This window comes from Prionailurus bengalensis, chromosome C2, assembly GCF_016509475.1.
Source record: "Prionailurus bengalensis isolate Pbe53 chromosome C2, Fcat_Pben_1.1_paternal_pri, whole genome shotgun sequence".
Lineage (NCBI taxonomy): Eukaryota > Metazoa > Chordata > Mammalia > Carnivora > Felidae > Prionailurus > Prionailurus bengalensis.
Window position 1 is genome coordinate 135,508,181 of NC_057350.1, and position 17,536 is coordinate 135,525,716.

General features: G+C 33.3%; 1 protein-coding gene and 1 pseudogene across 11 annotated transcripts in view; both read right to left on the reverse strand.

The window, feature by feature from the left end:
- TBC1D5 (TBC1 domain family member 5) overlaps positions 1-17,536 on the reverse strand; it is a 548,599-nt gene that overhangs the window by 263,885 nt on the left and 267,178 nt on the right. For all 11 annotated transcript variants that reach the window (XM_043595489.1, XM_043595488.1, XM_043595478.1 and 8 more), the window contains one exon: positions 5,609-5,675. In XM_043595489.1, the coding sequence (XP_043451424.1) occupies positions 5,609-5,675 (67 nt within the window). The remainder of the gene's footprint in view (positions 1-5,608; positions 5,676-17,536) is intronic.
- LOC122492031 lies at positions 10,397-12,916 on the reverse strand (annotated as a pseudogene).

Here is a 17,536-nt window from a genome sequence, read left to right on the forward strand (position 1 = left end):
ACATGCACACTTAACACACACAAATGGGGAAAAAAGGTATTATGCTAAAAATAAATGTAAATGATAGAATGTGTGACTATTTTCCACATTCTCTCAAATTACTGATTACATGTACATAGGATAAATATTTCTGTGATAAAACTGTAAGCCTAAATTTTTAAAGTTTACTCAATGACTAAACAATGTTCAAATTAAGGTATTTTTATTATTCTGGAAAATAATTAACTTTAGATTCAAGAAGCCAAACCAACTATAATATTTTCAAAACATTTTATCAACTTCAACAGCCTTTAACTCTGTGGGCTATAGAATACACCACATTGTATAGAGTATAGAATACTCCCACATTGAAGGGAGGCAACTTCAATATTAAGAAATTATAAATACCACCAATTTAGAGCCAAATGGCTTTTTATCTTCTTTCCTTTTTAAGGCAAGAAAATAAAATATATGAAGGAAAAAAGTTACCTTTTTCTTTTGAAATATGAAATATAGCAATTCTTTAGAGGAAAAAAAAATAGGAAGCCAAAAAGAATGGGTATTTCTTGATTTACAAAAACACTGCATGTACTTTACAAATACTTAAGGTCTTTATAAATTTTCAAGTCTCAAGTCATCCCAGTATCCCCGTTGTAGGATTTATTAATTCAAAAGACATGCCCAAGTATTTTGCAATCCTTTCTGCATCCCACTATCTGTGTTTTTTTTTTTTTTTCATTCAACACCAGGGTTTCTAACTATTACAGTCTTTGTTTATTGGCTATGAGTTAGAACAAACACTGGTTATTACTATCTCCAACTGTATCTTCAGTAGTCAACACTTCAGTTACAAAGTATTATTTGAAAATCATCCAATTGTCAAAATTCACAAGATAATACATTTCTCTTAATGACACAGCTTGGGAAAATACACCCAGAAATGGTACCATGTGTAATTAAATTGTAAAAATAATTAGGATAGACTACATGATTTACTACCACATATCAGAATCTAGAAAATCACAGTTACATATACAAGTGTATTTAAAAATAATCTACAATGACTTATATTCTATCCTATGACATTTATACAATGCCAAGATGATGTCTGAAAATGAAGCAATATTCTGAGTTCCCCAGAGAATGCCAATAACTGGTCTTGAGTCTTCTCTAACTAAATTGACTATTTAACCAATGTATCTTCACATGGATTTGTCACTACAGAAACACAACCTAAATCTTAAATGAGGCAATCCTCAATCTTTAAATCCTAAATAAAAAAATGAGGCAAAAATGAAGTTGTTTTCTTTTTGGGGAATTATAACATTACATGTGAAAAAAGCATTACACTGACTCAAAAACCATATAGACTTCTCTGAACTTTTGTGGAAAGTTATAATTTGATCAATAAAGATATTTAGAAACCTAGGGTAAAAAAAGGAAAGTTTAAAAATGCTCACCTTCAATTTATTTCATAGGTCACTGTTATACCATCTAATAAGATAATTAAAAACATGCAAGCAGCTGGTACTACAGCTAAACAGATTAATGTAATAGTCTGTAGTCATATGTGCTGGCAAGGGGCTCGCCTCTTTGGAGAGGAGAAGGTCAGCTGCCCTTGGGAAGAGGAGGAGGGTGGTGGGGAGAGAATATTCCTTCTACCATGTGGCCCTGTGTTACAGTCACTAAGTTAATCATCTACTGCAAACTGCTAATTGGCAAACGACTACTCTTCTTTCATACCCAGCAAGGGTCTCTCAGGTTTAATAGTTAAATAAGACATACAGAGCGCTCATATAAATCTGACAGACAACGCTGGTCTTTAAAAAGCATATGATCTACTGCATAAACCAATAATATCTTCTCAATTCTTATAAAATTTCCATTTTAACACATCATCTGCAAAATGGTTGGGGGACATGTAACTGAATTTTAACAAAAACTTCTAAAAATCTACTCTATTACCTAGGCACCGTGTAATAATCATACTGGTGCCTTAGGAGTTAAATTCAGCTGTACTCCACTGGAATCAATGAAGCAAAACCACAAAAGACACAAATCCAAGTAAAACCTCCTGGCCTAAGAACAACAAATCTATGAACGTTAGGCATATGAAACAATCATGTTACAATCTGATTGATTATAGATTTCGAAAGTTGTCAAAATTCCAAAAATCCACCTCTGAACTTATACAAATAGTAAAACATCTGCCTTTTATCACTACTCTGTGCACAAAATGGCTGTACAAAGGCAACCCAGAATACTGTACCAGAGATTGAGAGTTTCAAGCCTCAGGTTAAGCTTGTTCTTAGCTCCCTTTCAGCTAACAGACAAAAGTTATTTTCTTGTAAGACACATTTTTTTTTTTTACCTTCCTTTTAGTGTCTCCGTATCAGAGCACTGTAAACAATTCTAAATACCAGAAGGTTAACGATGATGACAATGATGATAATGACATTGACTGGAAGATAAAAGCAGCTAATATTTATGCAGCACTTACCATGTGACACCATCCCATTAACTCCTTATAACAAGTGTCTTATTACCCCCACTTTAATGATGAGGAAACTGAGGCTAAGACTTGTCCCACATTTCCAAAGTACTTGGAGTCAGGATTTGAACCACCTCACTACATTTAAATATTAACAAATGAAAAACAAAACAACAAAAATCAGTGACTACACTCTCTTGAAAGCGACAATCTAAAACCATGATAAGATAAATAATGGAAAGACTACAGACTTAGGTGACCAATTTAAGACTGAATTCAAAAGTCAATAAAACCTTGGCATATGCTACAAAAGGTACACGTGTTGGAGGGTTAAGTGAAGACTAAGGCAACAAAGTTGCCAATTTATAGGAAAGAATAATATCCAAAGAACTAATAATGCCATAGTTTTGCATTTGGGTTTTCAAAAGGCTTTACCATACACATTTTATCTCAGGCTTTAAAAGACATGTGAGGAGGGAGCAGGTTAGACACTGTAAGTCTGTCTTATGAGATAATAAACTAAGGCTAATCATTATCCTGGACACAAGTATATATAGCTTGAATATGATGGTACTAGGCTGACAGCCAGAATTGTCTGACTGTGAAGAAAGGTCAGGATTTCTGAGACAGTTTAAATAATACAAAGGTAGAATTGTTAAGGTTAAAGGATCTTTGAGGGTTGAAATATTCACATTGTTCTAATAACTTATTAAGTTTAAAACAGCAATGATAGCAACAGAAAAGTAATTTTCGTTTTCAAAAGTGAATTTTACGGGGGCGCCTGGGTGGCGCAGTCGGTTAAGCGGCCGACTTCAGCCAGGTCACGATCTCGCGGTCCGTGAGTTCGAGCCCCGCGTCAGGCTCTTGGGCTGATGGCTCGGAGCCTGGAGCCTGTTTCCGACTCTGTGTCTCCCTCTCTCTCTGCCCCTCCCCCGTTCATGCTCTGTCTCTCTCTGTCCCAAAAATAAATAAAAAAAAACGTTGAAAAAAAAAATTTAAAAAAAATAAAAATAAAAATAAAAAAAAAAAAGTGAATTTTACTGACAATTCTGTTGCCATTTTAGTATGATTGTACGAAAATTCCTAGGTTTTATCAGTTAACCTTAATATGGAAATATACCCCAGAGCTCTGCTTCTATGAATTCTGCATTTAACCCAAGTGTCAAATTCACAAGTAAGCTCATTACATTGTAAGAGCTATTGCCTGCTGAGTAGAAAAATATTCATTTCACACCTTAAATACTATAATACTATTTAATAACAGCACTGGCCTGCCAACTATTAAAAGCTCGTTTTTATATATTGTACTACCTGAGCTTTTTATCTTGCCTTTTTAATTACAACAATAAATTAATATCCTAACATTACAACACTGACAGGCATTGATTAAAATTATATTAGTTAACAACATTAGTATTTATTGTGCAAAGTTGCATTAGGAGTTCATTTTCAAAGTACAATTATCATTCAATAATACTAAAATACTTTAATCTTCAAACTATTCAAGAATAAAATAAGCTACAAGATAATGCCGTGCCTTCACATCAACACATTTCTCTTAACTTTATATTATGTCCATTATTTACTATAATTAGCTAAACTACAAATGTAATTGTAAAATTGAATTCACCAACAAAATTTATACACATACGGATTTTCCTTCTTTTGAAATACATCTCTATTTTCTTTTTGTCTTAGTTTTTTTTACCGTATTTATGTCCAATAATGATACTAATATAGACTTCACATGTATTACCATATTAACATTCCTCACTTACATATCAAATCATGAATGTTTAACTATCTTTTATATTTACTTCAGCACTAAAAGAAGGATTTGAAGAATCCTAACATTTATAAGGTAGGATGAGTACAGTGAAAATATAATGACAACATATGAGCTTTACTGCTGTGATAATACCCTTCTAGAACACCATGGGAACATAAGCCTTTTGTAGTATCTGTGACACTTGAACGACTGATTATTTATACATACCCCAACTGATATAAAATAAAGATGTCAAGTGTTTCAATTACCATCTCATTTCTGGAATTCAGAAACAAACTGGAGAAAACTTTCCCACTGACCACATTCCTATTAAGTGCTTCCTGTATACAAGGCTCTATTCTAGATATTAAAAGCATGTCTGGGATTTGAAAAAAACAAATGACACAGTTCCACTTAGGGATATCCAATATGTATTCAAGTAAAAATACGAAGATTTCAATCGTAAACCCCGTATCTATTACATAAACGGAGTTACAGCTTAACATTTAAATGAGTTTCCAGGTGTGTAGTGGTTCTCTTGTGTATTTTATGGGGTCACTGCAAAGTGTCACAACTAGTTAATCATAAGGACAATGTACTCAAAGTATTTCCTCAAGAATCTGCATTGCTATCTACAATGCCAAAATGTATTATTACTGAATATGTACCTTTTTTTCTTAAAACAAAACAACCTAGTTCTTATATCACATTGGTTCAGTATAGGAAGTTTCAAATACTACTGGAAATAATATAATTTTTCTTCTTCCTAGGCTTCCCTGTTATGAAGGTACAAAATCCATAAACATTTACTCAAGCATATCAAGTTATAAGGAGAACATTACCAAAATACTAGATAAGATCCAGGTTTTCTTAACTAGTGTATCCTTTTTAAAAAATCACTAATTGAGATGTAACTGTCCTGTTTGCTGAAGAGTCAAAGGGGATATTAACAAACAGCGCTTAATGTAACCAGGGAGTACATTTCATACTCTTAGATGCTCATAAGGAATATATCCTGTTTTAAAAGGAAACTTAAACAAAAGGAAGCCTTTAGTACTGTAACAGATATACTGGAAAAACAAAAACAAACATTGATTATAACGGAGTTTAACACTACATATGCATTCATACCAATTATCCTGTATACACTAACAACTGATATCTACAATAAGGCCATTTACTCAAAAATTTAAAAGGTTACATTCTTCATTACTCAATAAGTCTGCAGAACAATCACATATCACAATATCCTTTACATTTGACGTATTTTTAAAACACGTATTTTAAAACAGGTAACAATTCCTTACTACTCTTAGAATCCTGTAACATTAGGTAGCTTGTATAGTATCTTGTAATAATTTGTCACCTACCTATAAGAATTAAAAGTCCCATCAGAATCTAAAGTAGAACTTCTTCTTCCATTTTTATTTGAATCTCCTGGAAAAAAAAATTTTAAGAATACGAAATAATGAAGATTGTGAAACTGAGTATTTTAGTTGAAAAGCTGCTGTGTGACAGCTCTATGCAGTATATTGGGCCCAAAAACATATAACCCTTTATCCCTACCCCCCAAATATCTTTTGTAATCAGAGCTCTCTAGTCAAAAAATTCATTTTGATGCTATAATATGAACTAATACCACCAACTCCTAAGTTGGATAAGAATACTATCAAAGTAATTATTAACAGGAACAAATGAAGTACAGTACAGAGACATTTTCCTTTTATGAATCACAAACAAAACTGAAATTTATAAACTATTTAATAATACACTAATGATTATAAATAAAGGGAAATTCTTTGTTCGTGACCAAATCACCTGTCCTGGCCACTGGTACAGTCAAAAGAGAGCAACAGAGAGAGGACCTGGAATGTTTTCAGTTCCCAGTTCTCCATGTTCCAGGAATTTGGTAAGCAGAGAAGTTAAACAGAAAGCAGCCTGGGGAGGTGGTGAATGCATTCTAAGGAGCTTTTAATACACCTTAGTATTCTTCCTGAAACTTTCTATTTTAACCATGGGCAAAAGTTCAGCAGTTTTAAAAACGAAAAAACAACACTGAAAGATATTTCTGCATCATGTAGTAATGCCAAACATTTAGGAAAAAAAATTTCCACTTAAGAAACAGTTATATTCATTGTATCAGACGCAGAACAAATTCATACCTGCCAGTTTAGAGATTACAGAATAAAAATAAATGTGGTAAAGAAGTTTAAAAAATGTTTACCAATGCCACAATATAAAATATATATGCTTATTAAAAGAAATTTAATTTAATGTTAGTAGTTTACATTTTAAAATACATACTTCAAAGTAGTCTTCAGGAAACCATAGTATGCTACTAATAAATAGACCATTTATTCTTAGAAACACATTAAAAAGACTAGATTGTGATTACATTTTATACTCCTAATTCTTGTAATGTAACTTTCAAGCATCAGGTTATATTCATTTTTATGCTTTTTAAAGCTTAATAATTCAATGATTTATCTATTTTACTTTATACTTTTAATCCACTTTGAACAATCTAAGGTGCCACTGGAGATCATCATAGTGGTCCTGGTTAAGTCAAATAGTAATTACAGAGCTTTCACTTTAAAGATGAGATTATTTTTAATTATTGAGTGCAGTACTTAAGGTACCATACTTATATAATTATGCCACTCATTAAATGGTTATTGAAAGCTGAAATGTAATTTTAATGACAGCTACCTATTTTTCTTTGCACATTTTATAGTTGACAGATTAGTCAAGAATGTTGGCTCTTTTCAAAATCTTTACAGCTGTGCCAAAGTGTTTAGCAGGACAAGAACTGGACTGAGTCCACTTACTAACTTTTAACTCTATTCTTTTCTCAAAATGCACTTTCAGGTTTCTTTTCTTTCTTTCCTTTTTTTCATTAACAAAAATCCTAAAATGGATTACAGCATTCAAAACTATTGCCAAATTTTATAGGAGAAAATTACCCCCAAACACTTAAATGTTTAAGATCAATTTAGCTGGGTATATTTTGTTAATTCTTTGAAAACACAGACACTGTAGGATTACTCACACAACATACTTCATTTTCTTAAAAAAATTAATGGTATTATAATAAGTAAACTAAAAAGATTTAAAGAAAATTAGTCTGTTTCTTGCTAAATGAAAATTTCCTACAACACATGTTATTTAACAGCTTGCAGACATTTCCTGTGAAACATTCTATAATCAGTATAAAATAAGTACTATATCATACATTTAAAATATAAGCCTTCTTTTTCTTTAAAACTAAAGATTATGATTAAACACATAAGATCTCACGAACAGAATTTTTTTCCCTTTCTGCTATTTACCAGATCAAATATAAAATCCTTCAAACAATTAAGAGACGTTCAGTTTTTAAACTAGGTTTTGCCATCATAATATATTACAAAGGTTTCTTCATTTTATACTTGTTTCAAAATGAGTATATCACATTAGATGTGACCTTCAAAGGATGGGAATAAGGAAAAGAAGCAGTTTTTCTTTCTCGAAAACATACCAAATAAGGAGTACAACTGTTTTTCCAAACAATATTAGAGAAAAGATTTCAGAGTTTGCTATATGGGGAAAAGGCAATAAAGTTTTGAAGCAGGAAAAACTGCTTTGTTCCTTCAATCCTCCAGTTGAAATTAATTATAGCAAATGTTTATGAAAACATCTGTTCCTTACAGTTATAAATTCTTAATTTTAGTATGGACGATTCCAGATTCTTATTTTGGAAGGAAACTGTCTGACAATTGAAAGATTTACAAAAGAACAGGCAGAATTTGTAATTCTGGAAAACTGTATGTACAGTGTACTGTATACCCTGCAGAGATTTTCATTTGCGTGAAACATTTGATGGGGCTTGAACTGGTTGGTAACTAGGAGAATTCAAAGACAGAGAGGCTCCTCTTTGATTTAAGGTGTTATACAATAAAAACATATCTGTCATACAAGGAAACATCAACTAAGAATTACAGATAAATGTTACCTTACCATTAATCTAATTTGGAGTAAATACAATAAACTAAGTTTTAATTTTAACAGGGATTTAGTAAGACTAATGCCAATACAATCATGGGAAGGTATGTGCAGTGTTCCCCCAAAAAAACAACAGAGGGTGCAAGAGAGTTTAATATGATGTTTTAAATTGCTGCTCTGATTCTTGTTCTAAGTTATCAGGTAGCCATAACTGTAACAAGGATGTGTAGGTTGGTTTCAGATCTCTCTCTTCCTCTTCACTTTCTTCTCTCTCCCTCTCTCTCTCTCACACACACATATATACACACATAAGTGCATTGGTACAGTAATCTTACACAAAGACCTTTAAATGATCAGACAGCACAAATACTTAAATGTGTTTTAAGATAATGGACTACCTTTCACTTGCTTGAAAAGTAACTTAACAAAAGAGTAAATTTTTAAAATACAATTATGATTTTCAAAGTATTTCAATATTTATGTAAGTTAACCAATAAAATAATCTATATATATATAGAGAGAGAGAGAGAGGAAATTTAAATAAATGCATAAATTATATGCAACATGTAACATACATATTATATGTGTTGCTATGTATGTGTATGTTGTGCAACATATATTTACAGGAATAGTCCAACAATTATTTGTGACCATTACAATTTTAAATTTACATAACACATCAACTTCTCATTGGTAAGTACTTTGTAAAATGAATTCCTAGCAATCACAATTAAAATAAATTGACTGATTTGAAAAAAATGTTTGTAGTTATGTTATTTTAAATGAAGATACAAAGAACATGTATTTTCCATTAGTAATTTCTAACATACATGTGTCTAACTTATTTAGCAAATAATACATATAATGGTGACTTAAATCTCAAAACAAGATAAATCAAATTCCAGACTCCTTTTTAACTTTTACTGCAGTCAGGTTTAGCTAAGGGCATTTATAGCATCTATCTGTGCACCGTTGAAATCACGCTAAACGAAGGTTTACAATAGATTTCTATAGTGCTTTTTATGCACAAACATCTGCTTCATGAAGGTAGAACCAGAGATTTTAAACTAGGTTAGGTTAAAAACAACCAGAATAATGCTATAAATAAACACACTTACTCAACTGGGCCCTCAGTTTACATCCAAATATCATCGAGTTTTAGAAGATCACATCATACTAGGTATGAATTCCAAAAAGTATTACATAATTTAAAAAATAAAGTTTATCTCAAAATTGTTAGAGAAATGTCACCACGTGTGTGTGATGAATATTTAATAGTAAGAAACAAAAAAAGATTTGCTTTAAACTAAGTTAAAAACCAAAGCTATGGATAGCCACATTTAGTTGTGACAGGATAATATGACATAAATAGTGTAAAGACCTGAAACCTTTTGTTTTTTTTAAATGAATATTACTCCTGAAATGCTTTTTTATTAAATTTAAAATCCCATTCAAAGTAAATCCTTCAAAAATCCATGAATTAGGTATATTCATGTGTGGATATATAGTAAATCAAAGTATAAGGCCTCAGCATCTATGAAGACAGTAGCCACTAAGGACATTACCTCATTTCAGGAATCATGTAAAGAACAGTCTCTCTAGGCTAATTTATTTGTGCTAAAAATCAAAGGACTACCATCAGGTCTAAGACCCAGTGCTCAAGTAAATACAAAACAATCCTTATTCAATAATTTTCCATCTTCTCTATCATTATTATCTACATTCTAATAATTTAATGGCCATATTAAGTTATATATACATATATATATTTAAATAAATATCTATATTTATATAAATATACACATTTAAATAAATATATATTTAAATAAATATATAATATATAATAAATATAATATAATAAATATATTTATGTATTTAAATATATATTTACATAAATATATATTTAAATATAAATAAATATATATTTACATATATATTTAAATAAATTTTATTTAATATTTAAATAGTATATTTAATATATTTAATATTTAAACAAATATATATATTTAAGTAAATATATATATTTAAAAATTATTTTTTCATCTCCAAAAAATGTTTACTGTCAAGATTCAAAACATTTTTCGAATGATAGAAAGGATTTCTAAACATGAAAGAGTATCAGTGCTATAACTTATAACCAAATATTTGCAAGTGAATGGACAGCTTTATCACCAGCCTTCATTTTATTAAAAACAATCCACATATATTGGTTCCATGTGAGGTTGTGGCTATTGCTTTGACTGGGAATGAGTCCCTACTGCAATTAAGTATAAAAAATATCTCCAAAATTGGAATGTGACCTGTATTACTAAGAGCTGAGAAAAATCCTCAAAGAGTTGGGGTTTTGTTTTTTAAAAAACATTCCTTTTACACACTACAAAGAAATAATTAGTATTTGGGCTTCTTAAGTCCCTACATGATATTTACAATGGCAATCCCCAAAGGTCCTCCCCTTCACATAACCACAAACGCATACCCTCTTCTGGAGTGCATATTCTTGGTGTGGGCTCTGAAGACTTGGGCCTCCACGTGTTTATTCAAGTTTGAGAACAGAGACAGCATCATCCAGAACATAATAGCCATCATACATGTCCCCTTCACACAGGTACGGTAGTCTGGTGAAAGCTTTGGTAACAAAACCAGTTTTTCTGAAAACTTCAGGCAGACTATTCACTTGTTCTTCCCATTTCTGTCCCTTGATTTCTCATGGTTTCTCCCACTTACCACCTACGTTTTCTGCACAGGGATGAAAGGGTAAAGCCAGGGAAGGGTGACCCTGCCTCTAGTTGGCTCCAAGATACTTCTGATATCTTTTAACAAAGTGAGGAGTTGATCACAGTGGTCCAGCAAATTCAAGCAGCTGACATCATACTGGAACCCTGTATTCTGTCATTCATTTATACCAAGCACTTTGTATTTCTTCTTCTGAAGCTGCCATACCATAGTTTCATACAGCTTGATGGCATAAATTTCTTCAAAATGAGGGCTCATGATTTTTGTGACCTGTCACCAGCACCTAAATCTACGGGTTTTCCAGTCTGGATTAATTTTTAGCAGTCTCTGAAACTGATCTAGTGAAAACACAAACATTGGGCCATTTCCTAGCAACCGACTGATAGACACTGGAGAAATAAACAGGCTAAACACAGATGACACAGAAGAGTGATATAACTGGACAAAGGGCCAGCCCAATTTCTCAAGTCTGTTAAGAAGATCTGTGTTTCATTGATCCAGATAACTCTTAACAAAGCTTGGAATGATTCACATAATTTCTCTCCATTGCACACCTACCAGTAGTGGTTCTCCCTCCTGCTGGCCTAGGCCACTGTGGCCCTGTCGAGTCTGCTCATCATTTACATGTAGGGCAGTGGATGAGTGGGCTCCATACCAGCCACACAGACACCAGGCTGGGGCACAACCAGCCCACAAACAGTCTCATCAAGGGCCATGGCCACTAGTTTGGATCAACCACCGGTGTCAGGGCGAGAACATGAAGGTGCCTTTGCCCAGACTAGAGCCATTGCACCCAACCCGCCCATCCAGCCTCCTCAGCGCTGAGGCAGGGGGTCAAAATTATTTAGATAACATAAAATCAGATGTAAAAAGCAAATATACAGAAACTTTTCAATAAATAATATTTCAAATGGATAATTTTAAGGTAATTTAATTTTTAATAATATTTGTTATTCCTATTAAACCATCAAGAGAATAATTTTCAAAAAGAAAGCAGTGTGACATCAGTGAAGTGGCAGAATATACAACTCCAAATTCTCATCATCCCACAGAAACATCAAAAATAAGCACACCAACTTCGCAATAATCCTAGAAAACAGCCAAAGATTTATGAAAACCAAATGAACAATGCATGAAAAAAAGAGACATCTTGATAGCTTTGTGGCATTTTTACTTGCCCTTACCCTAGCCCCTTATTGGAACCATAGCAATCTTGAAGAAGAATGCAGTTTCCAGTGTGGGAAACTGGTATCTGGTTCTGGAGGGAGCAACGCAGGCCATAATTGCAAAATATTGTGTGATTCTGTTCTAACTTGTTTAGGAGCTACCTGAAGGTCCGACACAAAATATCTCTTTTTTGTCTAACTCAAAAAAAAGTGGTGGGCATTGCTCTTGAATATACTGCAAACTGAATTAAGAACAAGCAGATGCCTGGCACAAAAGATTATAAGTTAAAACATTAAAAAGACCACCTAAGGTTTGGAGCAAGAGCTGGTGAGAGTTTCCTCGGGAAATTAGGACATTCAAAAGCATCCATGTATTTAGGAAAATGTAGAAGCCCATGGGCATGTCCAGAACAAGAAATATGATCTTATAGGAAATAAGAGGACCACAACCTTCCACCCTAAGCTGATCACTCAGAGAGTGCAAGCCTGGCTAAGTGATGAAAGACTGATGTAGCACAGAACCAATCTGCAAAGACAAGCAGAGATTTGGGTTTTTTGTTTGTTTCTTGTGGCTTTTGTTTGTGTGTGTGAGTGTGTGTGTGTGAGTGTGTGTGTGTGTGCGTGTTTTGTTTTGTTTTGTTCTGTTTTGTTTAGCTCCTGGCATTCAAAGAAGTTATGTCAAAACCCTAGCTGAACACAACCTAAGAAATAAAGATTTCAGTGACTACATATACCGCATAGATCAATGGAACAGAAAGAAAGCCCAGAAATAAATCCACAATTATATAGTCAATTAATCTCAACCATGGAGAAAAGAATATCTAATGGGAAAAAGACAGTCTCTTCAACTAATGGTGCTGGGAAAACTGGACAGGAGCATGCAAACAATGAAACTGGACCCCTTTCTTATACCACATACAAAAATAAATTCAAAATGGATTAAAGACTTAAATGTGAGGCAGAAAACCACTAAAATCCTAGAAGAGAACACAGGCAGTAAGTTCTGTGACACTGGCTACAACACATCCTTTTAGATGTTTCCTAAGGCAAGAAAAACAAATGCGCAAAGAAACTATTGGGACTACATCAAAATAAAAAGCTTTTGCAAGTCAAATGAAACAACCAACAAAACTAAAAGGCAACCTACTAAATAAGAGAAGATATGTATAAATGACATATCTGAGAAAGGGTTAGTATCCAAAATAGAAGTTATATTATAAATAACTTCTAAAATTCAATGCCCGAAAAACCAGGTAATCCAATTTAAAAATGGGCAGAAGATATGAACAAACACACTCCTCCAAAGAAGAGATAGAGACGGCCAACAGACACATGAAAAGATGCTCAATATCATCCATCATCAGAGAAAAGCAAATCAAAATCACAGTGAGATATGACCACATACTTGTCAGAATGAAAATCAAAAACACAGAAAACAACAAGTCTTTGCAAAGATATGGAGGAAAAGGAACCCTTGTGCACTGTTGGTGGGGATGTAAACTGGTATAGGCACTGTGGAAGTTACTCAAAAAATTAAAAACAGAACTAACTACCAGATGATCTAGTAATTCCACTACTGGGCATTTACCCAAAGAATACAAAGACACTAATTTGAAGGGATACATGGACCCCTATGTTTATTGCAGCATTATGTACAATAGCCAACTTATGGAAGCAACCTAAATGTCTGTCCATCAACAGATGAATGGATAAAGATGTGGTATGTGTCAGTGTGTGTGTGTGCGTGCATGTGTGTGTGTGTACACACATACACACAATAGGATACTATTCAGCCATAAAAAGGAATGAAATCTTGCCATTTGCAACAACATGGATGGAGCTATTAAGTATAATGCTGAATAAGTGAAATAAGCCAGAGAAAGACAAATATCACATGATTTCACTCATATGTGTAATTTATTTTTTCTTAATTTTTTTTTGAATGTTTATTTTTGACAGAGAGAGAAAGAGACAGAGCATGAGCGGGGGAGGGGCAGAAAGAGAGGGAGACACAGAATCCCAAGCAGGCTCCAGGCCCTGCGCTGTCAGCACAGAGCCCGACGCGGGGCTCGAACTCACAGACCGCGAGATCATGACCTGAGCTGAAGTCGGATGCTCAACCCACTGAGCCACCCAGGTACCCCTCATATGTGTAATTTAAAAAACAAAGTAAACGAACATGGGGTAGGGGAAGAGAGGGAACCCATGAAACAGACTCTTAAGTATAGAGAAGAAACATGCTTAGCAAAGGAGAGGTGGGGGGCATAGGTAAAATAGGTAAAAGGGATTAAGGAATACACTTATATTGATGAGCAGTGAATAATACGTGGAATTGCTGAATCACTATATTGTACACCTGAAATGAATATAACACTGTTAACTACCCTGGAATTAACATTTTTAAAAAACATAAAATATGGGCACCTGGGTAGCTCAGTCAGTTAAGTGTCCAACTCTTGATTTTGGCTCACGTCATTATCTTGTGGTTCGGGAGATCAAGCCCCACCCACATTAGGTTCTCTGCACTGACAGGGTGGAGCCTCCTTGGGATTCTCTCTCTCCCCTCTTTCTACCCCTTCCCTGCTTGTGCTCGCTCGCTCTCTCTCTCTCTCTCTCTCTCTCTCTCTCTCAAAATAAATAAATAAATAAACATTTAAAAGAAAACAAAAATAAAAAAGGGAAGAAGGACAGAGCTGAACGGGACCAGATATTTTGTATGCTATGAAGTTTTGGTATCAACCTGAAGTAGACTGTTATAAGTTTAGGACATTAAATGTAATATCTGTAATAACCACAGAGGCCATATCTAAAAAAAATTACACAAAAGGAATGAGAAGGCATTCAAAATGGTCACCACAAAAAAATCAACTAAACACAAGAAAAAAGCAGTAATGAAGGGAAGGAAGGGTAAGAAGGTTACAAAACACAGAGAACACAATAGCAAAATAGCAGAATTAAGTACTGTTTTATCAGCAGTTACTTTAAATGTTAACTGTATTAAAGTTTCCAGTCAAACACAGAGATTAGAAGAATGGATTTAAAAAAATTACACAACTCTATATTGTCCACAAGATCCAAATCTTAAGATTCAAAGACACAATAGATTGAAAGTGAAAGGGTAGAAAAAGATATTCTATGTAAAAAGTAGTCCAAAAAAAGAGATACTGTGGCTATACTAATATCAGACAAAATAGACTTTTAGTCAAAAGCTGTTTCAAGAGATGAAAAAGGACATTATATATTAATAAAAGGGTCAATTAACCAGGAAGATATAATTATTATTAACATATGCACCAAACAATAAAACATGAAAATATATGAAGCAAACATTAACAGAATTGACTAGAGAAATACACAGTTCTACAAAAATAGCTGAAAATTTCAATTTACCATTCTCAGTAATAGACAGAATATCTAGACAGAAGCTCAATACGGAAATAGAGAACTTGAATGAGAATGTAAACCAACTAGACCTGACAGACATATAAAACACTGTACCCGACAACAGGATACACAATCTTCTCAAGTACCCATGGAACATTCTCCAGAACAGACCATATGTTAGGTCACAAAACAAGTCTCAATATATAAAAAGACTGAAATCATACATATCTTTGACTATAACGAAATGAAGCTAGAAATCAACTGCAGAAGAAAAACTGAAAACTTTCAAGTATAAATGCAAATATGTGTGTCTATATATGGAGAAATGACAAACAGATAAATATGTGCGTGGAGTCTATTTAAACATGGTGGTTTTAACTTTAAAGGAAAAAATATACTACTGATGATCTTTCATTAAATTTCAAAGTAACTTCTGGGAACAAAAAACACTGGATTGGTAAAACTAAATTGCCACATTCCATTTAATGAAATTTTAAAGTAAAGGCATCATTACATCACAACTAAAGTTAAGTCTCAAGCAAGACAAACCTGAATACATGCTCTACCATTTACTTGCTGTTATTTACCATTCAGTATCTTTGTTTCTTCATTTGGAAAATGGGGGAAGAAAACAGTTTCTACCACAAAGTGTGGTTGTAAGGATTAAATAAGTTCAAGTAAAGTGTTTAGTGTAGCAGGTAGCATAATGTAATTCCTCAATAAATGTTAGCTATGATTTTTCTAAACATATTAATTAATGTATTTAACATGCTGGATTCAGTGGTGGAATACAATTAAAAGGCTATTAGTTCTATATGTTATAGGGAATAAACTTATTTATAATTTAAATAATTGAAAACTGTAACTCTTCTAGTAATTAAAACGTATTATTTCTGATCAATTTTTTAATTAACAAGAAGTTTATTTAATGGGTTATACAACTCTGTCAAGTTCTGTGGTATTCTTTTAATATCCTTCCTGGGGCGCCTGGATGGCTCAGTTGGTTAAGCATCCGACTTCGGTTCAGGTCATGATCTTACGGCTCATGGGTTCAAGCCCCATATCGGGCTCTGTGCTGACAGCTCAGAGCCTGGAGCCTGCTTTGGATTCTGTGTCTCCCTCTCTTTCTGCCCCTTCCCTACTTGTGCTCTGTCTCTATCACTCAAAAAATGAATAAACATTAAAAAAATTTAATATCCTTCTTGATGATAATCATACCAAATACTGAATATGATATAAAGAGAGTAGAAAAAATAGCAGAATTAAATAAAATTACATTCTTGAAATATAAAGCCACCTACTTCATTAACTTTATGTTTTTTGAGATTGATAAAATGTAGACAGATAAAGAACTAAAACTATAGTCAATCTAGTATTAAACTAAAACTATCTCATTTAGGATAGTTTACAATATTACCCATGCACCAGAATAAAACAAGTTTTAAGAAGAATTATTAATGATTCTGCAAATGAAATGAAAGGTATAATTTCAAAGATAATCACAAGTACAATTATCTAATTTAAGTTAACCTGTAGTACTACACAAATGCAAATGTTTCTACTTATTGTGATTGTCATTTCTGGGCATATTGTTATTTCTCCAGGCATTCCATAGATTTAAAGCTGCTTGATGTCTGGGGGGGGGGGGGGGGGACAAATGCAGACCAGGAATCGATCAGGAAAACAGAATTCTAATGTAAAATTAACCTCTCTGGATCCTAAAGAGAGAGCAAGAGTGAGAGTGACACTGTGCGTGCATGTGTGCTGTGTTTTTGAGAGAGAAGAGAGAGAGACAGTGAGAGAGAGAAACTGAGAGAAAGATGAGATGGAGATAATTATGGATGGGTCTATGATTCCCTACTTTTAAATGTTTTTCTAGATTATTCTGATGATCCATGAGTCTTTTTTAGTCCAAAATAATAAGCTTCTACTGTGCTAAAAGTGAGTTTCTTGTTGAAGGCAACTTAATTTGTCCCAAACAGGTGATTATTCAGTATTTTGCATGTCATCATTTACTTTGCACTATTACAAGCC